The 25,914-nt window shown below is 37.2% G+C and overlaps 1 protein-coding gene across 4 annotated transcripts in view; it reads right to left on the bottom strand.

Moving 5' to 3' along the window:
* COL14A1 (collagen type XIV alpha 1 chain) overlaps positions 1–25,914 on the bottom strand; it is a 225,284-nt gene that overhangs the window by 155,075 nt on the left and 44,295 nt on the right. For all 4 annotated transcript variants that reach the window (XM_073230026.1, XM_073230025.1, XM_073230022.1 and 1 more), the window contains exons 3-5: positions 18,399–18,515; positions 14,934–15,077; positions 11,931–12,017 (exon numbers count right to left, since the gene is read on the bottom strand). In XM_073230026.1, the coding sequence (XP_073086127.1) occupies positions 11,931–12,017; positions 14,934–15,077; positions 18,399–18,515 (348 nt within the window). The remainder of the gene's footprint in view (positions 1–11,930; positions 12,018–14,933; positions 15,078–18,398; positions 18,516–25,914) is intronic.

Genomic DNA, 25,914 nt, shown 5'->3' with positions numbered 1-25,914 from the left:
TGTGCACAGCTAATATGTGCCATTTGTAAGCATCTCCATTCCGTCTAGAATTTTTTCATTCCCATGCACCTACTACTTAAGTAGCCCATGTGAAAAGTGTCTCTTTAATAATATTACTGTATTACTGTTATCATGAGAAAATTTTATACTGAAAATACAAGTTCATTCAAGTAATCTGAATTAGTATAAAACAGTCTACTCTAAACCTATGTTATTAATTTGATATTATATAACCAACTTGGGTGAAATTTGCTTATTTATTTAGAACGTATTTATTTACTATATACTACATATTAAGCACTGTTCTGGGCAACCAGGAACACAATAAAGTTCCTGCCCTCTGGCTGCTTAAATTCACAGTGAGAAGAAACTAGCAAAACAACATAAGTTCAGATTTGTGAAAGTGTTCTACAAAAAAACCCAGAAGGATATAAAGAGTAGTTGTGTGTGGGGGAGGAGAATGCTACTTTACTTAGAATGATATAAAATTACCAAATTAAGTCTTCCTTTCATACCATATTATTCTTTGCATTCTAATGTCATGCAAATCAAACACCTAACTGTGGTTGTTATAGAAACATTCATAATGTATTTAGGGAGAATGGTATTTACCAATGTAGTTAATGAAAATAGAAAAGGAAGAATTGATGGCATAGGATTTTTCTGCCAGGTAAACTCCTATTCATCCTTTAAAACCCAGGTTACACTTCACCAATTCCATGATGTTTTCCAACAGTTCTCAGATGGGACTCAGTATCTGTCCTTTATTGCCTCTGCATTTGTACATGCTTTGTTGTATTTATAACACTGGATTATTATGATTTGTTTCCATTCTATCTCCCTGACTACACTTAACTCCTTTAGAGGTAAGGGATTTATGTCTTATCTTTTTACACCCTTTGTCTGGCTCAGCTCTTAGCACATAGTACATCAGTGAATGTGAACTGCATGGAATCGTACTGTTAAAGAATTCCTTTTTCCACATAATTCATATCTCTAGCAGGGCACTAGAAAAAAATGAACCATGAGGGCTCAATTAAAAGTGGTCTCTCTTCCCACACTGCTACACTACCCCCAACGGGAAAGTGGATTACAGTTATTTAGGGATCAGAGAGCTTGTAACAGGTTTGCCTGTCTTCCTTGATATTTTCCAAGTGCTAGAGGCAAAGCTGAATGAAAGGGGAGCACATAGTATTTTTACTCACATTTTCCTAATAGGCACTAAGAAATCTCATGATGATTTTGACTACAAGTGGTCTGATTCATTTAGTGGCTTTGAATTATTTTTTCTATTCCCTTAGCAAAATTTCTAGCTAGACCATTCATTAACCAAGACATCTGAAGGAAAACAGTGGTTATAGAACAATTTTTCACTTAAGTATCCCGTGAGGTTAAGTTCAGATTTCCAAACCAAGAACTGGATTCCAAGATTAGCCTCAGCCACATCTCTGAAGTTACTTTTTTTATTTTTTAAGAGTTAGAACGATTTTACATTTGCCAAGAGCTCAATGGTTCTAAAAGGGTTTTTCAATACATTGGCACATTCTTCTGCTCACAACATTCTTGTGGGGAGCCATTATTGTCCTCTTTTTTCAGAAAACGAAACTGAGGTTCGGAGAGACAAGTGAATGGCCCAGCGGTTAGTGGCAGAGCCAGGACTGGATGTCAGGTCTTCAAACCGTTTGGTCCAACATGCCTTTTCCATCACACCTTGCTACCATTACCGTGGGAGATGTCCTCACATAATTCATCATGGGTGATCACTAGCTATCGTTCTATTACCATTAACAAGTTGCCCAACGAGCAGATAGGGAGCCAGGGGCTCATTTCAGTTATGTTTGGAGTTTGCATCAGTCAGAGTAAGCACGATATTCATTTAGCCTAGTCTTGGTGGACTTCCCTGTCACAGCATCCCTGCCAGATGACTGCCCTACCGAAAACAGCACTCCCTTCTTTTGTTTTATTTTTCTTTCCAGAACTTCTGACTTCCTAGAAAGATACTATGGAGTGTGATGGTTAATTTTATGTGTCAACTTGGCAGGGCCACAGGGTGCCAGACATTTGGTCAATCATCCTGAGTGCGTGTGTGAGGGTGTTTCTGGATGAGATTAACATTTGAAGCTGTGGACTGACTAAAGCAGATTACTAATTACTAATGAAGGTGGCCTTCATCCAATTGATCAAAGACCTGAATAGAACAAAAGATGCAGTAAAAGGGAACTGCGCCTGCCTGCCTGCCTTCAGGTGAAACACTGGACTCAAACTCGAGCCGTGGCTCTTCTTGGATCTTGAGCCTGCCAGCTTTCCGACTGGAACCCACACCATTGGCTCTCTTGGGTCTCCAGCTGGGCGACTGCAGATCTTGGGACTTTTCAGCCTCCATATCAGGTGAACCAATTCCTTATAATAAATCTCTTTCTGTATATATACATCCTATTGGTTCTGTTTCTTTGGAGAACACTATTACATTTAGTTATTTACTTGTTGACTGCAGCAGTTCACATTGCTTCTTTTTTTTTACAATAATAAAAGATCTATCATTTAGTGATGGCTTTCATTAGCTGCATTGCATATGCTTTTTGCATTTAAGCCTAATATCAACCCTATAAAGTAGGCATTCTCACTCCATTGAAAAAGAGTTTACATAACTAGAAAGGTTAAATAACTTGCCCATCATCACACAGTGAGCAGGTGGAAAAGCAGAATTCAAATCCAGAACTGAATCCAAAACCTGTATCACTTAGTATTGTGCAACTCAACTCCTATCACAGAAGAGGAAAGGTGTTTGAAAGGGAGGGGGGCTAAGGAGAGAGGGAAAGAGAGGAAGGAAAGGAAGGAGGAAAGAAGGATTTGCCAAGCCTTGCCATTAAAGATAACATGAAATCCAACTCATATTCATCCCATATCCAGCCCGGGATGAATAACACCATGACAATTTGCAGGCATGTGAAGCCCAATACCTGAACCACAGCCAAAAGAACGTTTCAGCTGTCACTCAGAGCCCTGCATCGTAACAGTAACTGACAATCCTGTCAACATCCTATTCATCTCATTTCTCTTCTGCTCATGAACCGTAAGGGCCTAGGAGAAGACATGACAGCTGTCTTCAAATATTTAAGGGGCTGTCACACAGAATGGGAATTAGGAGTGTTCTGTATGCCCACAAGTGGACAGATTTTAACTCAATTCAAGAAAGAACTTTGTAACAGTCCCGCTTTCCATGGCCCACTGCCTTGGGAAATAGTGAGATCTCTACCAATGAAACAGACGCTGGTCAGCCCTCCACGGCTGGGCTGAAGAGCCTCAACCATTCTCTCAGTTGGGTGACTTGCAGAGCACCCAAACCACCTCCCAACGCTAAATTGTGTGATTCTTTCTTTCTCCTCCACCCCAGCAAATTAAACCTGAGCTGTTCATTCTGCTCTTCAAAGTTCTCCATAATTCAACTACACTTGACCTGCCCATATTTATTTCTCCATCAACCCAATACAGTCACTCTTTTTTTCCCCAATAACATTCCCATCTCTGAGAGTTTTGACACAATTTTTTTTATCCCCACCCACACCATCCCTTCTCTTCTACCTTCTCCTATCTACCACAGTGCAAGATACGAAAAACATATTTTACTTCCTTTGAATATACAAGGTCTTTTAAAAATATTTTTATACAAAGTTTCCCCTAAAATTTATTTGTACATACCTGGTTATTTCCTGATTTTCGTAAGTTAATCTTGACCCAAGAGAGGCTCTTTCGTCTGACCACCTCTATTTAAAAATCAAACTTGCTCAACTTCAGTGCCCAGTGTATTACATTCACATTTCCCTTCAGCTCTGTATACAGAGCTACATGATTGGCTGTATGTTTACTTTGGTTGTTCAAGGTGATTTTTCTGTAAAGTGCAACAACTCACCCATCCCTGTTACTCCAACTCATCAATAATAAACAGATCCTGACATTTGGCAATTTCTAAGGCTGAAACACCTGCTCAATTTGTCACCCCCAGTCAGTCCTGCAGGTATAAAATCAAGATGTTAAAAAATTCTTAGATGAGAAGGAAGGTGTCAATCAGACAAGCCCAAGCATTCCTATGGGGGACAGACTGCCCAAATCTATAGCTGTGCTCATAGTGGAAAAGTATTTGATTTAAAAAAAAATGATATGCTACAAGTTATTTTATAAACAAGGACTTACTTAAGGCAGGGAGCTATAATTTCTTACCATTGGAAAATTCACAGGTTAAGAATGATAAAATTTGCTGCAGGCCAGGAGAAAAGGTTTCAAAATCCTTTAAAAACCAATTGTCAAGTGTGTTAGGGGTTGGGGGGTCAGGAGCCCTAAGAGAAAACTGGAGTTCTCTTGCTAACAGAATCCCATCCCCTGGCTGTCAGGGAAACCTTACAATTTTATGCACAGGGATAGTGTAGTCTGCAGGTGTTTGGTTGCTATTTCCTGAATGGCTCATTCTGGCTCATCTTTTTTTTTTACTTCCTGAAAAAATGAATTATAATGCTTCATTCAAGGTAAAGACAGAAATCTACTTTCTGCTTTTTTATACAATCAGTCTTTTGGTAAAAAGTCTTTCTTAATCATCTCCAAGGAATCCTGAATCTCTCACCTTGAATCTAAAAAGAGCCAAATCCAAATATTTAACATAGTTATGATAATGAAAGACACCTGCTGCATTCTTTATGCTAATAATTTCTCTTTGAAATGAAGACATTAAAAAACAAAAGAAATGGAAAAGGCAGGGAAACTAACATTCCTTAAGCGCCTGCTCTGTCCCAGGTGTGTCATATCTGTAATAGCATTCAGTCCTCACAACCCTGAATGCTCATTTTAACTAATATGTTCATTTTTCCAGTGAGGAAACTGGGATTTAGAGAGGTTATTGTAATAGCCCCCCCTGACCTGTGGCTTCAGGTACCTGTGGTCAACCACAGTCTAGAAGCCGATGACCCTCCTTCTGACCTACCACCAGAAGGTCAATAGTAGCTTGACGCGATGTTACAGTGCCCACGTCACGCATCTCACTTCATCTTATCACACAGGCATCTCATCATGTCACATCATTACACGAAGGCTGAGTTCAGGACAGTACTGAGAGGGAGGGACCACATTCACATAACTTTTACTACAGTATACTGTTATAATTGTTCCATTTTAGTATTGTTATTAATCTATTACTGTGTCTAACTTATAAATTAAACTTTATCATAGGTATATATGTATATGACAAAACATACTATATATAGGGCATGGTTCTATCTGCAGTTTCTGGCATCCACTGAGGGTCTTGGAACATATCTTCTGCAGATAAAGGGGTCTACTGTATGCCTAAGGCTGGGTAGCTAGGCAGGAAGCATGGGAAGAGTCACTCCAAGAGGTGTTTGACCACAAAACTTGTGTGCTGTATGCTAACTTACTCAGACTCCAGGGTCCTACAAGGCGTCTAATGCCTGATGTTTGATAGACTCTGCAGTTGCTATGCTCCTATGAAATGTTATGGAATCTTGGAGGGCACAAGTGAGGAGAATTAGGGTTTCTCAACTTTTTTTTCATTATTAAATTGCTATTTTCTTCCTGAACACATGGTACTAGTTTATTGAGTACCAAACTGAACTCACTGAACTTACCAGTCTTTTCACAAATTAATTTAATTGATTAACATAATTTTTTAAAACATTGGTTTTATTTAATATGCCAGGGCACTGAAGAACAGACAGCTGTGTTAGCTAAATCTCCATCATTTACAAATGGCATTAACAGTCCAAAAATTGACTCTTATTCCTCCTTATTCCCAGTTTGTCCTTTAAGATCTTATCTTCGGCTTTGGTGCTCCGTGCTCTCACCAACATGAACCTGGGTGCAGCTAGCTTTATACTCTTCGTGTTCTATCTGGTCCCTTTTCAAGTCTCTCGTTTCTTCTCATTTTGAATATTTCTATGAGTTTAATGATGCTGTTTATTTCAGGGTCCTTATGTAATCATTCCATAATTGAAATTCATGGTTCTGAGAGCAACATGTGGCTTCTGACTCTTACTCACGGTACCTGGTTTCCAACTGTGTTTCAAAAGTTTGGATTATGAACCCTTCCTTGGCATCGCTTTATCTGTGGCACTCTTCAGAAACTGAGCTGTGCGTATGTACCTCAGTTTTCTCCTACTGCCTACAGCGACCCACATATCAAATGTGATTTTCTGTTTGCTTCCGCCAGGTGCCCTACTTTGACTAACTCTGAGCAATTTTTATAGTAATTTCTTGAATAGGAGAATCCCAGAGCACCTGAGGAGTATAAATTTGAATGCCTAATCCGAATGTGGTAGAGTCCCATGTGAATTCTCAAGGACACTTTTCCCACTGAGGGAACAAACTTAAGGAGAAGGGCCACCTTCAGTCCCTCTGTGCTTATGAGCAGAGGTGTTCCAGTCACCCCAGTGTCATCACTGGTACACCCCATCAGCTGCCTAGATAATAGTCACTATAACAGCAAAGAGAATAAGGAGAAAGAAGAAGAGAGTGAAGGAGAAGAAGAAAGAGGCGGAAATGAAGATGAAAAATGAGAAAAAGGAAGAGGAGAAACACATACAGAGCGCTCTGTGGGCCAGGCATCCCTCTAGCCCCTTCAATGAATGAGCCCAAGCCCACGACCTAACCCCAATGCTCAGTTTATGGCTGGACCCAGGCCCTTCCCTCTCACCTCTAAGAGCAGGAGCTAGCCATCAGGAACTTCCAAAACCGACCCATTCCTCCGTGCTTTAGCTGATCTTCTGACTCCAACCTTGTCAAAATTAAAATCCCTACTAATCCTACTCATGTTGAACTGAACTCACAGTCTTGAGTTCAGCAGATCTAAGACCCAGAATAACTAATGGAAAAGGTGGTAAAATTTCAAATAGATCTCTTAACTGTGAACCAAGAACCATAAAAGTATTAATACAAAGTGAAAAATCCCAGTATATGAAAAATATGCCTTGAGAATAATCAGGTGTCTTGGCTATGCTCAACCATAATGACTATTTGTAAGTCAGAACTGACTCTTTTCCAAGAGAAGGTACTGAACACAGGTGTTGAGTCCGGCTAGGCAACGTTAATTTCATGAGGGTGGACCTGCCTGCTATGACCACTAGTTAATTCCCAGTGCCTAACTCAGTGCTCAGCACTAGGGGGAAATCACCAAACCTCTATGTATTTGTTATTAAATCAATAATATAAAAGATTTCTCTATGATTCTATCAGTTCATGCAAACTATACATTGTACTATTAATAGTAAAACTTACATAGCACTATATTCTAGGTACTTTATACATATTAACTCACTTAATCCTCACAACTCATTTTTGAGAGTTGTCATGATTCAGGTAAGAAAAAAATCAAACGCGGGTACATGAGACATAGGAGCCTTGAAGGTTTATATTATGAGAATATATCCTTTGCAATTCTTACTAGAAATACCAAAATCAACCAGCAGTTCTCAGAAAAGCAATGAATTAGTCTATCAAGTGATTCTGTTTCAACACATTCAAAAGCAAGGGCCAGCAAACTTTTTCTGAAAAGCGCAAGACAGGAAATATTTCATTCTTTGTAGGCCATAGGATAGCCGTTGCATCTGCTCAAATCTGATATTATGGGAAAGCAGCTAGGAAAATATGTAAAGGAATGAGCATGCCTGTGTCCCAGTAGAACCTTATTTAAGAAAACAGAGGAGTGGACTTGGCTGGTGAGCTATAGTTTGCCAAGCCCTGGAAAGAACTTAAGTTCATCTCATTTTTCCCCCCAGAAAATGAGAGTACTGGGACCCTCCCCTTATCTTACTATTGTAGAAAACTTTTTAAAGATTTCATTAATAAAACAAAGAGGATCAGAGTTCTTAGTTAAGTGGGGAAGAAAGGGAAACCTATGCTACTTTTCCTATCCATCTCATCTTCTTCAATCAGGTTCTGCATTCTTGTGCAAAATACCAAAAATAACTGAAGAAGGCTGTTAAACAACAAAGCAAAGGAGAAATAGCCACTGATGCAAATGTGCCAATATTATGCTCAAAGGCAAATACCACTTTTGCTCAGGAGGGTTTTTTTGGATTATCGAAGAAACATGTACAGTAGATTGAAAACAAGTAACTATTTAACTGCCCAGCAACTTCTGTTGAAGATCCTAGTTCTTCACATTTAAACTAAAATTCTACAACATGTGAACCATGTCTGTCTGTGTCTGCATCACTATCAATGTAGATTCTTGTACCAAAAATTGCAGATTGTAGGGAAAACAAAGAGCAGCCCAGTTCAAGGGGAATCATGAGACACCTGCATCTTGGAAATAAGGGCTATGGAAGTGATGACCAAGGCTTAGGTGGGGAAGGCCTCTGGTCACCAGTGAGCCACATTAACACTCCTCCCAGCCTCCTGGAAGCCCTAACTCTGGCTTGGATTGCCACCATTGTTACAACTTACTTCCTAAGACAATATTCCCGCTCAGACACTGCCCCTGCACACACCTCATGGGAGTCCTCACCTAAAAGAGGAAGTCACTTTTTTCCTTGAAAGTTTTACTCTAGCCCAGGTCCTGATCACTGCATTAATGATAGCAAGAGATTACAGTCCAGCACATAAAATAAGATTCCATGAGTCCATACTGATATAAACAAATATATGTGGGACAAGGGACAGATCTCCCTTACAGTAGAATGCCACCTAAGAAATACAGAATGAACAACAGAGTTAGGAAAATTACCATTTGAGAAATGTTATAGTAGTAATTGACTCAAGCAACAATCATCAATGGATGTTAAAAAAAGTGGGTAAAATTTTAATGTGAAAAAAGTACATAGTCTCAAAACATCTTCTCACAAAGTACTTACATATTATAAAGGGAAATATACATCTGGTAGACTTTACATGTTTACAAGTCAAGAAGTTAAATTTTAATGGTCATACAAAAATAGGAGACAAGACCTTGGATGCATTCAGCGTGGGAAGTAGGAAGTGATACTTCTCATGTAAAGGAGGCACTCACCAAAGGCTACAACCTTAGTAAAATGATGGACTAGGGAAATACCTGCTTTCCAACAAGGGAGATGACAAAGTAAATGTTTGTATTGGCCTAAATTTTATGTGGGAGAGAAAACTGTCTCTGAATTTGTAACCATGGACAAATTCTTGAGTATCCAAGTATCCAAGACAAGAAATTAACATAAAATATTTCCAATTGGAGCAACCAAAGAGCACCTCTCTGAAGGGGCACACTCCTACTAAACCAAGCTATGAAGAATTCCCACAAATGAGCTTGCAAACCAAAGTGACATATCAAACAAGAAAACAAGTGCCAGGAACAAAAACCAGTACAAAAAAGAAAAGAATTAACCCTGAAGTGCTTTAGTTCATATAATTATTCAGTTCAGAATATAAAATAAATGTGACTGAAATATTTTTTTTAATATTAAAATAAAAAATTTCAAAGTAAAATTCCTAGCAAACTGTTAAAAGAAGCAAATGTAATTCTAGAAATAGAAGATTTGCTCACTGAAAAATAAAGACTAGAAAGCAGATTAGAAGAGGAAAAGAGATAATTACTGTATAAGTAGAAAGACAAAGGAAATTACCCAGCATGTCAATAAACAAAACAGGAAGACAATACGAAAATTAAGAGACATAAGTCATCAATCATTGAAATAAATTAACTGTGGAGAATCTAATTTGAATATAGAGAAAGCGAGGAAAGATACAGTAATAGATAATTGAGAAAAAGTGTATTTGAAGAGCTAAAGGTTGAGAATTATCCAGATTTGGCAAAAGATACAAATCTTAATTCTGGGAGCTCAAAGAAATCTATAACTAGACTCATTGTATTGACACAATAGGACACCAAAGACAAAGGACAGAAAGACAAAAAGCATTTGGAGAGAAAAGAGAAATTATAGTGAAAAAGAATAACATTTTGCCTGACAACAGACTTGTCAAAAACAGGAGCCAGAATATAGTGAAATATCTTTTAAATTATTAGAGACAACTCTCAACCTGGTACCCAGCTAATCTTTCAACATTGAGAGTGGGACAAAGATTTTTCATATGAAAAATATTGAGTTTACTGCCAAAGATTTTCTCTAAAGGAGATCAAACATATAGAGAAGGCCTGAGATACAAGAGGGAATGATGAGCAAATTTATAAACATGGGAGAATCTGGACAAATAACTGTAAAAATAATAATTTATAAATATGATGTTCAGGATGCAAAAAAGATAAGGTAAAATTAAGGTATTTGTCATGAGCTATATAAAATAAAGGTGGTAGATTACCAAAGATAAAATATTATAAAATTTTATATTGGTTGGGAAATGGTAAAGATACTGATATAGTTTTAGACTTTGGTTCTATATGCATGTTAAAATTTTAACTATAATCACACAAAAAAATGCAAAAGGAACAAATACATTCTAGTTGAGTAGAGGAGGAAAATGTATTGTTTTAAATGCAATCAATTCTAAATAAATAAGGTGAATGAGGTGGAAGGAGGAGCATAGGGAAAATGTAGAACAGTAGAAAGCACAAAATAAATGGCAAATTCCAACCTATTATAAATTTCAATGAATCTCAGTGGACTAAAGTCACCAATTAAAATACAGAGATTGTAAGAGATAATTTTAAAAATCCAAACAAAATTCTCTTTAAAAGATTAGTAACTTTGAACCTGTGGACACAAACAGGGTGAGAATTTAAGGATAAAGAATCAATATATTATGTGACTGTAAATAAAATTAAGCTGGTATTGCTACATTAAAATTAAAATAGTCTCTGAGTCAAATATTGAATTACTAAAAATAAAGAGAATCATTACAAAGTAAAAATTCACAAGGAAAATACAACAACTTTTATTTTACATGTACCCAGCCTCGAGTTTAAAGCAAAATTGTCAGATTTAACAGAGAGAACAGGACAAATCATACTTCAGAGGGAGAGACTAAAATGTTTCTCACTGACTCCATTTAAACAAGTTTCAAATTAAACAAGAAAAAAAATCCTACCACAATGCAATTGTTAGATACTAATAACAAATAAATATCTTTTTTAAAATCACCATGTTTAGAAATGAAATAATACGTATTGACAGCTCATGGCTTTCTAGTCCCACTGGCTTTCTTTTAGATCCTTTAAAGACCATGGACTCTTCCACACAGTCAGAGCACCTGCTATCCTCTCTGCATGAAATGCTCTCCCCCTTCTCCATGACCACTCTGTTTAGATACCTCCTTTTTTTCCTTCAAAGCTCAGTTCAATTACTACTTTCTCAGAAACCTTCCCTAGCCATTCTATTATAGGCCCTTATACAACTAACTCCTTGGCAGCACTTGTCATACTTGTAATTATTAGATGACATCTTATTAGATGACAAAGGAGAGGAAGGTCAATAGGTGATGATACTATGAAGGGCCTTGGTCTTGTTGAAGATTCTGGCCTCTCTCCTAAGAGCAGTGGGAAGCTGTTGAAGGGGTTTCAAGGTATGTGTAGGAGAGCATTGGGTCAGATTTGTTTTGAAAAGATTGTTCTAACTTCTGGGTAGAGAACAAATTGAGATTTTGGTAAATAATACTGAATACCAAGAAAGAAGTGGGACTTTAGCTGAGTACTGGCCACAGACATGGAAAGAAATGAACACATTCTGTCAGTATTTCAATTGAAAATAAATTCACTGGAATTGGGGGATGTGTTGAAGATGAGAGAATAAGGAGGAAGGAGGGTGGACAGCTCTTACATGTAAGGAAAAAAAGGAGTGAAGTGGGGCCGAAGGAGATTTTTATCTTTGATCCATGCTCTTTTGATGGGGCCAACAGCCAAGTGTGTGTGTGTTGCCTGTGTTATGAAAACAACTCTATCCCCAAAATAAGCAGATTAAAACAAAACAAAACAAAACAAAACAAAACAAAACAAAAAGTCTGACCTTCTGGTGGGGATGGTTTATTCCCATTTCCTTTGTCCACAATCTTGACTCTGGGTTTTGGTTCCTTTCTTTTTTCCAAATCTTTAACTGGAAGAAAAGCCGAACAACAGCAACATGTATGGTAAGCATGGTAAAAGAAAATATCCAGTGAGTTTTACTAAAACCTTCATAAGTATAGAGAGCATTAAGTAGAAATTAGCTCCATGGTAGTATCTCATTCCAAAGACTGGAATGGCTATTTTTTTTAGCCTTGTCATTGCAAAGTAACAAAACATGTAAAAATTTACTTTGGTCAAGTGCTCACATGGGCAGATGTAAATAAATAAATTTAATCCTTCATAACTGCTATAAAATCAGTAGAATTATCTCCATTCATACATGACGGGGTGAGGGGCAAGGAAACTAAGTAACTAAAACATAAACCATGAAGTGTTGGCACAGGATTCGAACTTTATCTTCAGGTCTCTGGACAAGGACTATGAGTTGGCCCCTGCTCTAGAAAGATCTTAGCCAGGAATATTCTCTTTTGGACTTGGTCTCCCTGCAATAGAAAGTGAAGAGCTCTGTAATAATTTCCTTTCAAAGTAAAAAAGAAGTTTCCCTACTAATAAATAGTAGTATTTCTTTGTCACTTTCATTATGAAATATTCAGGGACCCAGAATGCCCTTTGGTCCTTAATACATTCATACCAATCTATTCCATTAGTTTCACTTCCCACTGCTTAAAATTCTATGGCAACATCCCTGCTATTGCTTGGCACCTTAAGTTGTTTGAGTCAGTCGAGACCACTGCCAAATGGCAACGGTTTCTGCACAAATAAAATACCCCGTGAAAAGGCAGAAGTGATCCTATTGGCAAGAAAACTCACTTAGCTGTTGCATTCACTTCACAGAAATCAGCAAAATTATCAGAGGGTGGGCGAAGTAGGGGAAGCAATGATTTCCTCTGACTCATCCTTTCTGCCTTCTTATTCCATTAATTCTGCCTTTATCATCTCCTCCTCCTCCTCTTCTTTCTACTGGCTTCCATCCCTTTGCTAAAAGGGTCTGAGACGTGCCATCTGCCAAGTTGTACTGCTCTAGTTCTATGATTTCTTTCCTTAGAAACCTTCCTTGGCTTTCTTCTACCAAGCGATTAAATTCCAAGATTAAAAATCACAATAATAAATATAAGATGCCTTGATATTACTTTTCCCACTGACCTTCTAATTATCTAAATCCATTTGTAGACCTCATTCTCCGATTTTTTTATAAGCCTTGGCCACGTTAGAATGCCCACTTCTTTAAATTCTTTGTCAGTTTTTATAAAGGCCTTGTGTGGGGTTTGCTTATACTCCTCTGACCCCTCCTTTACAATCTCATTTTTTGGATTCTTTTTCTGCTTCCATTCTTGAAATGTGATCAGATATCAAACTTGCCTTGTACCTCTGTACACACCACCTATGATTTCATCACCCACAATTTCAACTCTCACCCTTCTGTGGATAATTTCCAAGTCTACATCTTCAACCCCACCCACACACAGGCCATGGCCTCAAATCGCTTCCCTGTGTATCAGAAGATGGCCTTATGAAGAATTCAAGACGCTACACTAATTGCAAATCTATATGCTCAAGATTTGTCTGGATCACCATTTTCCTGGATCCAATCATGGGAGTTTTCCAGGGAGGAGACCAAGCTTTAGCTCCATCTCACAGGGGGCAAAAATGTAACTTAAATGCAAAATGGAAGAAGAAACTATCCAAAGTCATTTTCATTTCATTCTTACAAACTGTTATTTGGGAGGAACTAATCCCTTTATCCTTACATTAAAAATAGCAGAGCTAAAAAATTATGAACCTACATGTAATTTATCCAACTAACGAGTTAGACTGTCTCACTAAGATTATTTCAGCAGAGCTAAGCAAGTTGAAAACAACAGCATTTCCTTCTAAGTGTTTTGAGTATTATACTAATAATAGGTTGGGTTTTTAAAAAAAGAGTATATCTTAACAATAAAGTAACACAGAAAGTTAACCAGGACAGGCCTCTTCCGTTTGCATTTACAATACACAAAACTTTGCCCTCCACATTTGAAGAGCCACCTCTCCAGGTCATGAGAATATAAGGTCCGTAGGAGCAGGCATTTCTCATGTTTACAGTGTCTAGAATAGGGTCTGACCATTAGGAGCCAAAAAATATACATTTGTTAAATGAAAAAAAATAATGAATGAATGAATGAACATTTCCTGAAAGGCAGATGAATCAGGACCTGTGTGAACAACTTTTAAATTTGATATAAGGAAAAGCTTTCTAATGGAATGGAGCAGATATGGATTAGGCTGCCTCAGAGCTTTCTCACCCTCCCCTGCTTTAAATGTCTCTACATGTCCCAGCTCTGTCTGTCTGCCCAATCTACTATCTGAGAACTGGCTCAAATATGAAGCCATCTCCCACCCATTCTTTTCTTAGCCTATTATTGGGACAGAGAGAGCACCTCCCTTCACAGAGTCCTGAATGTAGCTCTCTCTTTCTAATATTTACAATGCTGTATGTGTTCACAAATATGTCTGTCATGGGGCCTGGCACATAGTAGGCCAACAATAAGTGTCAACTGATTGATTATTGGAAGAGTTACATTACTCATTGTATAGGTTATGCAGAGGCTGAGTTGGCACTTCCTAGGGAAACTACAGAGGAAGTGCAGACGTCATCCATTCAGTCAGTAGGTGAGTTTTGATTGAACACCAGTTACACAATGGGTAGACAAGATGTCTGCGAAGGGTTCAGGGGACAGGGTCAGGGAAAGCCTTTGAAAACTAAACCTTAAAGTATAAATGAGAGTGTGGTGAAATAGGTGAAAAGAGGTGCAGAAGATAAGTGATAGAAGGAACTCATGAAAGATTCTACTAAATGTCTTTTAAGAGCTAAATAATCTAGGATTTAAACCTATGTACAATAAACTCAAAACTCAGAGCTGGGATAGAGTCCCTTGGCAGCACGTTAAAGCCTGTAAATACGTACTTCTGAATTGACCTTGGGCCGGCTTGCTTTCTTTGTCTTTGTTGTATGCAATAATTTGAACTGTGTAATTCTGGTCTGGCATAAGGCCTTGAATAATTGCTTTAGTTGCAGTGTTCTGGAGATTCAATTGATTGGTTTTTCCACCTATAACAAAACAGAAAGACAAACTGTTTCTAAGAAATAGATTAACTTTGTACATTAAGAAATTTTATTAAATAGCAATGAAGATTTGAAAAGATAAAGATGTTTATATATGATAGTAGCTATGTACATAACTTTATTTTAATATATTTTTCATTTATAATATACATTCATTCATATTTTCAGCTGTATCCTTTGCATTAGAAAACTTAAAAAGTTTAAATTAGGTAAAAACACATTCACAAAAATCTTTCTTCATAACATACTATTGCTTGTATATATGAGGGAAAGCCATACTACAGGATTAAAAGACAGTAATAAGCACTCAACATCAGATATATTCTTCAAGGAAAGAATTCCACTTAGAAGTAAAGGGAAAGATGTGGGCAAACTGAATATAATTATCTACAGTGGAATTTTTCCTATGGCCTCTCTAAAATGAATCAAGACATCCTTGAAGTATTAGCAATCTAATTATCTTAAACCTGAGCATAACTGGCTCAGGATGTTGAAGGAACCAATCATTCATTGCTTGGTTACTTAAAAGTTAGTTTGGTTCATGAAAAGATTTCAAACCCCTATTATCTCTCCATAAAATTAGATTGACATCTGAGGCTTTCTGGAAAATGCTGTTGATTAAATACTCAACTTTTATGCAAAATTCCAAATATACCTTTCTTCTCTAATTTCTGGCAGTGATTATTATGTTTGAGTAAGGGGAAATTAATCTAAAACATCTGCCCCTCCAGCAGTAACAGCAAAAAGGGGCTGAAATTTGCTGAATTAAACCAAACACAGATTACAATATATTTCATTCATATTCTAATACAATTAATGACATTAAGCCTGAAATTTGATGCTGCTATCATCCATGCTGCTTGCTACTAGAAGGCAGAACTAGGCCTTCATCTTGCCAAAATCCATTTATTTCAATGCATTGTGTCCAAGATGTTATATCTGGTTTCATAAATGTCTATCATTTAAAACTTATCTACTACAAAGTGCACCAAATAAATCTTTCACAATGCGTGTTTCACTAAAAGAAAATTCCATAGAAAACTCTGTATGCTAGAGCCTCTCTTTGAGAGTCATAGGGTGTACTATTTTATTAAAGGCTTTGACAATCATGCAATTAAAAAAGCTTTAAGCTCTGTTTAAAACAGCACTTCTCAAATTTATTTGACCATTAAACCATTTGGTTATGTAATAGCTATTAGCATCCCAGAGTACCATAGCACTCTTTGAGAAAGACTTGGAACATGTCTCAAAATGCTAAAATGTCTACAAACATTTTGTGTTTAGATGCACTTATTACTCTTTTTATTTACTCTATTAATTTAATGCTTGATCAAGTAGATACCAGTGTTAAGACTATCTTATTGGCTTAGGCCACTGTAGTGTAAGGACATTCAGTTACTGGGGAAACTAAACCTAGTACTTCATGAAGAAATAATTTGCCTTTATCCTCAATTTTTATTTTGTCACTGGAGGTGTTTGAGCAAGAACTTGAGGTCTATTTTTTAAGTATGCTGTAGAAAGGGGATTGAAGGATCAGACTGATATTAGATTCAGAGGCCTCTCAACTCACATCTAAGATTCTGTGGTTCCTCAATGACACCTGGTTGGGGTATTTCACAGTTTGATATTATCAGCAATTAACCAAGAAAAATTAAAATACTGATTACCTGCAGAGAAAAAAAACTTTCAAGATCAGATATGGTGAACTCTCAGAGGTGTCATGAATTGCTAACTTGTATTTTGATCATTTGAGTCATAATGATGTTCAAGAATCTCTTAAACTTGAATTTCCCATGATGGCTTATTTTAGAAAACAAACTGTATTTTAAAAAGTCAAAATTGAGCCATACTCCAAAATGAAGACTTGAGAATACAATATTACTTTCCACAAATGAGTCACTTCTGTAGGACAACAGGGGAAGAGTTGGCATCTGGTACCACTGAACCAGATGTCATTCTAAGAAACTTATGTATTTGATAATAAAAGAAGGTTCCTCCTTAGTACCCAAGCAAGAAGCCAGGTGTTTCATCTGTTTTGTTTGAGATTTTAAATCCACAACTAGTAAGATGCCCACATTTATGAACAACAGAGCATCTGTCTGCCTCATTACATGAACTGGGGAAAGATCTCTAACAGAAAGGAGTCCTTATAGCTATTTTTATTACCAATAAAGAGAAAAAAATTATAATACTGACATAAATGTGTATTATACACATGTTATTGTTAAGTATTTATTATGTACTATGCGAAAATGCATCATACATGAACAAATGAGATCTAAGAGATACACTAAAGAGCATTTTTACAACCTTCATGGGTAAGAGTTCTTGAGCACTTCCTATCTTAATGTTCTAAGTACTTCACATTTATTGATTCACTTTGTCCTCACAGCCAGTGCTTCCCGAATGTAGTATGCATAGGAATCATCTGGACATCTTTCAAGATTCAGGTGCAGATTCAGTAGGTGATGGGTGAGGCCCAATACCTGCCCTTGTTCTCATGTTGATGCTGATGCTGTGGATTCCCAGACTATTTTCAGTTCCAAGTCTCACAGCAACCCCATGAGATGAGTACTAATATTGTTTGTACACTTTACAGAAGAAGAATCAGAGCACTCAAAGACTAAATAACTTGCCTGAGTAACATAACTTATAAATCACAGAACCAGGTTTTAAACTCAGGCAATTTAGTTCAAATGATCTCTGTCTCCATGACACCCATGAGCAAGGCAATTCCTCAACATGTTCTGTTTTGTTACAGAGCTTTTATTGACTTTATTTTTATAATTGAAATATAAAATATAAGAATAAGATTCAACCAAAATTTAATTAAAAAAATATTTTACATAACAAGCATTATCTTCATGATCAATAATTTTAATTTATATTTTTCATGCTTTGTCATTTATTTCTTACAATACTTACTTAGCTCTTATAATTTTAATCTATAACTGCTGAATATTATTCAAGGTAGTTAATCATAATTTCCTTGGCTGGTTACAACTGCTGGCCAACAGATGTACCATATTTTTTAGGTATCAATAGGAGAAAACTATTCACCTTATATGAAACTGAGCTTTTTTGATAGTCTGGATACATTCTCTAAAGAGAATTATTTTGAGTCCAATAGTCACTGTTTCAACATTCAGAACATTATTTCCTAGCTTAGAGATTAAGATTTCAAGCACAAATATTAAATTAAAAAACATTTTTCAAGTGATTTTAAAGCAACAGTACTACACATTTTTAGGTACTTATGTATAAAAAGTTGCTAATACTCTAGAAAATACAGTTGATCATTTTTACCTGCAGTTGGAGTTACAAGAAGTTTGTATCCACCAAATTTCCCTCTTGGAGCCTTCCATGAAATCTGTATACTATCATGAGATAATACACTATATCTTAACCTTGTGGGTGGAGCGACTGAAAAGAAAAAACAAAAATTATTTAAAAGTTGTAATACTTAACCTTCTATTTGTTAAATTGAAAATTTAAGGTAATATAATCAAAATACACAAGCTTGTGTCATCCTCAAAATATGACCTTTATTCACCCCATTAATGAATTGAATACTTTGCAAAATAATACAAACCCAAGAGCATCTGTTTCTTGCTTGAAAGATAAGCATTTGTCAAATAGTACTGACCAGATGATAAAAATCTAAGGCTTATATTTAGAATTTAATATACTGTAGTTTAAAAATTGAAGCTAGTCTTATAAAATACTTTCATTATGTTAAAAGGATGAGTTTTTCTACTTGGAACATGTGAGCTTTTATAATCTAATTTTATGGGAGCTATTTTATGTCTCTACGTTTTTCACTTCAGTAATCCAAAAATTTTTTTGAGTAAGATCACTTTAAAAGGCTATTACGGACATGCTATAATAATAAGATCTTTATTTAAAAATAGTTGATAGCTGCCGATTAAAGATGGCAGCATGAAAGGAGAGACAAGAGGCTTCCTCCTAAAACTGAATACAATTAGAAAATATAGTTGGCGCAACTAATCCTGAGAGAGCAACAAGAAAGAGGATAGCGCTGGACTGCATACACATGGAGAAAAGAGCAGACCTCACGGAACAGGGTAACTTACCAGAGCCATGGCCCGGCAGGACCCAAGCCCTGACCTGTGACTGCTGAATACTTAGCTCTGGAGATCTGCTCTGGGAGCAAAAACCTATATTTCATGGTACTTTCATGATACTCACATGATTACTGGATTGGAAATTTAATACAGGCAGAATTCCTGGAGAGACTGAGATTCCAGCCGCTTGTGGAAAGCCGGGATCCATATCCGGCTGCTATGGGACAAAAGCTTATACCTGTGTGCCCGGCTCACTGGTTAAGGCTGTGGAGAGAGGCACAGCAGCCAGAAAGTGGGGAACAGCTCTTTCCTCCCCCTAGGCACCAATACAGCTCCCCTGCAACCCCCGACATTGCTTCAGGGGCTGAGCAGCTCCAGAATAGAGATTCTGGACACTAGAGGGCACCATATACAAATATGAAATGCCAAAGGAACCTGGTCCAGAGTAAAACTAATATAACCCTGGAGAAAGATTTAAATGACATGGACCTTACAACTCTCCCTGAAAGGGAAATAAAAATAAAAATCATCAACATGCTAATGAAGGTATAGAAAGATATCCAAGAACTCAGGAATGAATTCAGGTTGGATATCCAATTGCTGAAGAGCATGATGGAGGGTATTAAAAGCAGGTTGGATACAGTGGAGGAGACGATAAATGAAATAGAAACTAGAGAAGAGGAATACAAAAAAGCTGAGGCACAGAGAGAAAAAAGGATCTCTAAGAATGAAAGAATATTGAGAGAAATGTGTGACCAACCCAAACGGAACAATATTTGCATTATAGGGATACCAGAAGAAGAAGAGAAAGAGAAAGGGATAGAAAGTGTATTTGAGGAGGTAGTTGTGAAAACTTCCCCAGTCTGGGGAAGGAGATAGTCTCTGAGGCCATGGAGATCCACAGATCTCCCAACAAAACGGACCCAAGGAAGACAACACCAAGACATATAGTAAAAGCTGGCAAAGATCAAGGATAAGGAGAGACTATTAAAAGCAGCCAGAGAAAGAAAAAAGATCACATACAAAGGAAAGCCCATTAGCCTAACATCAGACTTCTCAGCAGAAACCTTACAGGCCAGAAGGGAGTGTCATGATGTATTTAATTCAATGAAGCAGAAGGGCCTGGAACCAAGATTACTTTATCCAGCAAGATTATCATTGAAATTTGAAGGACAGATTAAACAATTTACAGATAAGCAAAAGCTGAGAGAATTTAGCTCCCACAAACCATCTCTACAGTCTATTTTAGAGGGACTGCTATAGATGGAAGTGTTCCTAAGGTTTAATAGCTGTCACCAGAGGAAATAAAACCACAGTAAAGAAAGTAGAACAGCTAATTACTAAGCAAATGCAAAATTAAATCAAATATCCCCAAAGTCAGTTAAGGAATAGACAAAGAATACAGAATATGATACCTAATATATAAAGAAAGGAGGAGGAAGAAAAAGTAGAAAAAGAAAAGAACATTTAGATTGTGTATGTAACAGCATCTTAAGTGAGTTAACTTAGACCCTTACATTGTAAGGAAATTAACCTTGAATCTTTGGTAACCACGAATCTAAAGACTGCAAAGGCAATAAGTGCATATCTACTGATAATCACCCTAAATGTAAATGGAATGAATGTACCAATCAAAAGACATAGAGTCACTGAATGGATAAAAAAACAAGACCCATCTATATGCTGCCTGCAAGAGACTCACTTTAAAGCCAAAGACATAAACAGAATAAAAGGAAGGGATGGAAAAAGATATTTCATGCAACTAACAGAGAGAAATAAAGCAGGAGTTACAGTACTTGTATCAGACAAAATAGACTTCAAAACACAGAAAGTAACAAGAGACAAAGAAGGACATTACATAATGATAAAGGGGTCAATCCAGCAAGAAGATATAACCATTATAAATATCTATGCTCTCAATAGAGGAGCACCCACATATGTGAAACAAATACTAACAGAATTAAAAGGGGAAATAGAATGCAATGCATTCATTCTAGGAGACTTGAACACTCCACTCACTCTGAAGGACAGATCAACCAGACAGAAGATAAGTAAGGACACAGAGGCACTGAACAACACAATAGAACAGTTGGACCTAACAGACATCTACAGAAATCTACACCCAAAAGCAACAGAATACAAATTCTTCTCAAGTGCACATGGAACATTTTCAAGAATAGATCATATACTAGGCCACAAAAAGAGCCTCAGTAAATTCAAAAAGATTGAAATAGTACCAACCAGTTTCTTGGATCACAAAGGCATGAAACTGGAAATAAATTACACAAAGAAAATGAAAAATCCCACAAACACATGGAGGCTTAACAACATGCTCCTAAATAATCAATAGATCAATGACAAAATAAAAACAGAGATCAAGCAATATATGGAGACAAATGACAACAATAATTCAACACCACAAAATCTGTGGGATGCAGCCAAGGCTGTGCTAAGAGGAAAGTATATTGCAATACAGGACTACCTCAAGAAAGAAGAACAATCACATATAAGCAGTCTAAACTCACAACTAATGAAACTAGAAAAAGAACAACAAATGAGGCCCAAAGTCAGTAGAAGGAGGGACATAATAAAGATTAGAGCAGAAATAAATAAAATCGAGAATAAAACACTCTCGAGAAAAACAATTGAGAAAAAAACATTCAAGAAAGAATCAACGAAAGCAAGACCTGGTTCTTCAAGAAAATAAACAAAATAGATAAACCCCTAGCCAGACTTCTCAAAAAAAAAAGAGAGAGTCTACACACATAAACAGAATCAGAAATGAGAAAGGAAAAATCACTACGGACACCACAGAAATACAAAGAATTATTAGAGAATACAATAAAAAACTATATGCTAACAAACTGGATAACCTAGAAGAAATGGACAACTTTCTAGAAAATGCAACACTCCAAGGCTGACAGGAAGAAACAGAAAATCTGAACAGACCAATTACCAGCAACAAAATTGAACTGGTAATCAAAAACCTACCTAAGAACAAAACTCCTGGACCAGATGGCTTCACCGTTGAATTTTATCAAACATTTAGTGAAGACCTAATAACCATTCTCCTTAAAGTTTTCCAAAAAATAGAAGACGAGGGAATACTTCCAAACTCATTCTATTAGGACAGCATTAATCTAATACCAAAACCAGGCAAAGACACGACATAAAAAGAAAATTACAAACCAATATCCCTGATGAACGTAGATGCAAAAATACTCAACAAAATATTAGCAAACTGAATTAAAAAATTCATCAAAAAGATCATCCATCATAATCAAGTTGAATTTATGCCAGGGATGCAAGGATGGTACAACATTTGAAATTCTATCAACATCATCCACCACATCAACAAAAAGGACATAAACCACATGATCATCTCCATAGACGCTGAAAAAGCATTTGACAAAATTCAACATCCATTCATGATAAAAATTCTCAACAAAATGGGTATAGAGGGCAAGTACCTCACCATAATAAAGGCCATATATGACAAACCTACAGCCAACATTACACTTACCAGTGAGAAGCTGAAAGCTTTTCCTTTAAGATTGGTAACAAGACAAGGATGCCCACTCCCCCCACTTCTATTCAACATAGTACTAGAGGTCCTAGCCACAGCAATCAGACAACACAAAGAAATAAAAGGCATCCAGATTGGCAAAGAAGAAGTTAAACTGTCCCTGTTTGCAGATGACATGATATTGTATATAAAAAACCCTAAAGAATCCACTACAAAACTACTAGATCTCATATCTGAATTCAGCAAAGTTGCAGGATACAAATTTAACACAAAGAAATCTGTGGCATTCCTATACACTAACAATGAACTAGCAGAGAGAGAAATCAGGAAAACAATTCCATTCACAATTGCATCAAAAAGAATAAAATACCTAGGAATAAACCTAACCAAGGAAGTGAAAGACCTATACCCTGAAAACTATAGGACAGTCTTAAAAGAAATTAAAGAGGACACTAATAAATGGAAATTCATCCCATGCTCTTGGCTAGGAAGAATTAATATTGTCAAAATAGCCATCCTGCCTAAAGCAATCTACAGATTCAATGCAACCCCTATCAAAATACCTATAGCATTCTTCAATGAACTAGAGCAAATAGTTCTAAAATTCATATGGAACCACAAAAGACCCCGAATAGCCTAAGCAATCCTGAGAAGGAAGAGTAAACAGGGGGAATTATGCTCCCTTAATTCAAGCTCTACTACAAAGCCACAGTAATCAAGACAATTTGGTACTGGCACAAGAACAGACCCATAGACCAATGGAACAGACTAGAAAGCCCTGATATAAACCCAACCATATATGGTCAATTAATATATGATAAAGGAGCCATGGACATACAATGGGGAAATAACAGCCTCTTCAATAGCTAGTGTTGGCAAAACAGGACAGCTACATGCAAGAGAATGAAACTGAATTATTGTTTAACCCCATACACAAACGTAAACTCAAAATGGATTAAAGACTTGACTGTAAGTCAGGAAACCATAAAACTCTTAGAAGACAACATAGGCAAACATCTCCTGAATATAGCATGAGCAACTTTTTCCTGAACCCATCTCCTCGAGAAAAGGAAACAAAAGCAAAAATGAACTCATGGGACTACATCAAACTAAAAAGTGTTTGTACAGCAATGGTCATCACCTACAAAACAAAAAGGCATCCTACAGTATGGGAGAATATATTTGTAAGTGACATATCCGACAAGGGGTTAACATCCAAAATATATAAAGAATTTACACACCTCAACACCCAAAAGGCAAATAACCTGATAAACAAATAGGCAGAGGATATGAAGTGACGGTTCTCCAAAGAAGAAATTCAGATGGCCAACAGACACATGAAAAGATGCTCCACATCACTAATCATCAGGGAAATGCATATTAAAACCACAATGAGATATCACCTTACACTAGGTAAGGGTCACCACCATCCAAAAGACAAACAACAAATGTTGATGAGGATGCAGAGAAAGGGGAACCCTCCTACACTGCTGGTGGGAATGTAAGCTAATTCAACCATTGTGGAAAGCAATATGGAGGTTACTCAAAAAAACTAAAAATAGAAATATCATTTGACCCCGGAATCCCACTCCTTGGAGTATACCAAAAGAATACAACCTCTCAGATTCAAAAAGACATATCCACCACTATGTTCATCACAGCACTTTTTACAATAGCCAAGATATGGAAGCAACCTAAGTGTCCATCAGTAGATAAATGGATAAAGAAGAGGTGGTACATACTCACAATGGAATACTATTCAGCCATAAGAAAGAAAGAAATCCTACCACTTGTAACAACATGGATGGAGCTGGAGGACATTATGCTCAGTGAAATAAGCCAGGCAGAGAAAGACAAATGCCAAATGATTTCCCTCATTTGTGGAGTATAACAATGAAGCAAAACTGAAGGAACAAAATGGCGGCAGACTCAGAGACTCCAAGAATGAACTAGTGGTTACCAAAAGGAAGGAATGTGGGAGGGTGGGTGGGGAGGGAGGGAGAAGAGGATTGAGGGGTATTATGTTTAATACACATGGTGTTGGGGATCACGGGGAGAACAGTGTATCACAGAGAAGGGACATAGTGGATCTCTGGCAACTTGCTATACTGATGGACAGTGACTGCACTGGGGTATGGGTGGGGACTTGATAATATGAGTGAATGTAGTAACCACATTGTTTTTTCATGTGAAACCTTCATAAGAGTGTATATCAATCATGCCTTAATAAAAAAATTTTAAAAAATGAAGTCAGGGCTGCCTGAGATGTGTCAGCTGAACCGCACCTCTGGGGATGGTGCATGGCCTCATCACACATCTGCCCTGGGGCGATGAGTTTACCATTCCCCAGGCAGACATATTTATGGCTGGTGAGAGTACTAACTGGGAAGAAGGTAGCTCTGGCTGGATAGCAACCTTTTTAAGGCTGGGCAAATCCATTTCTATTGAGGTTACTGATACACATACTATGAAACATGGAAATCAGAGGCCATGTAAATACTTAGAATGAAGTTATTTAAAACCAATAAAAACATGTGTACTGAAAAAAAAAAAAACAGTTGATAGACTCCAGAAAAAGATGGCAGCATGAGAAGTGAGGCAGAAACTTCCTCCCAAAACCACATATAACACAAAAATATAGCAAATACAACTAATCTTCAAAGAGTGACCTGAAGACTAAAGAACAGATTGCCTACATCTGGGGAAAAGAGAAGACCTCACAGAAAAGGATGAAGTAGCAAAGCTGCAATTCAACAGGACACAAATCCTCCCCCCACCCAGCCCATAGGCAGGAGAAAGAGAAATGGAGCAGGGAGGGAGAAGTCCAGGACTGCTAAACATCCAGCCCTGGTAATCTGCTCCTGGAGCAAGAACCCACATTACATGGTGCTCTAGAGATTAGTGGGGTTGGAAAGTAAAGACAGGTGGAAAACTCAGGGAGACTGAAATTCTAGCTACTTGTAGAGAACAGGTGCCCACAACTGGCCAACTTGGGACAAAAGACAGGCAGGCACTTTGAAAGACTTCCCAACAGCAAGAGGGGCACTAAAAGGTCAAAGATTACACAGAGCTTGCTGGTCAGGAGAAAGAGAAGTTGAAAAAAAATGTCCCAGCACACTCAGCCCTGCAGCTTGGGAACTCTGAGGAGCTTCAGACACTCCATGGCCCTGGCTTGCACCACAGCCCCAAGGCCCCCCACTGCGATATGCAG

The sequence above is a fragment of the Manis javanica genome, chromosome 2 (genome assembly GCF_040802235.1).
Source record: "Manis javanica isolate MJ-LG chromosome 2, MJ_LKY, whole genome shotgun sequence".
NCBI classification, from domain to species: domain Eukaryota; kingdom Metazoa; phylum Chordata; class Mammalia; order Pholidota; family Manidae; genus Manis; species Manis javanica.
The sequence above is the reverse complement of the archived record's forward strand: the minus strand, read 5'-3'. Positions and strand labels throughout refer to the sequence as shown.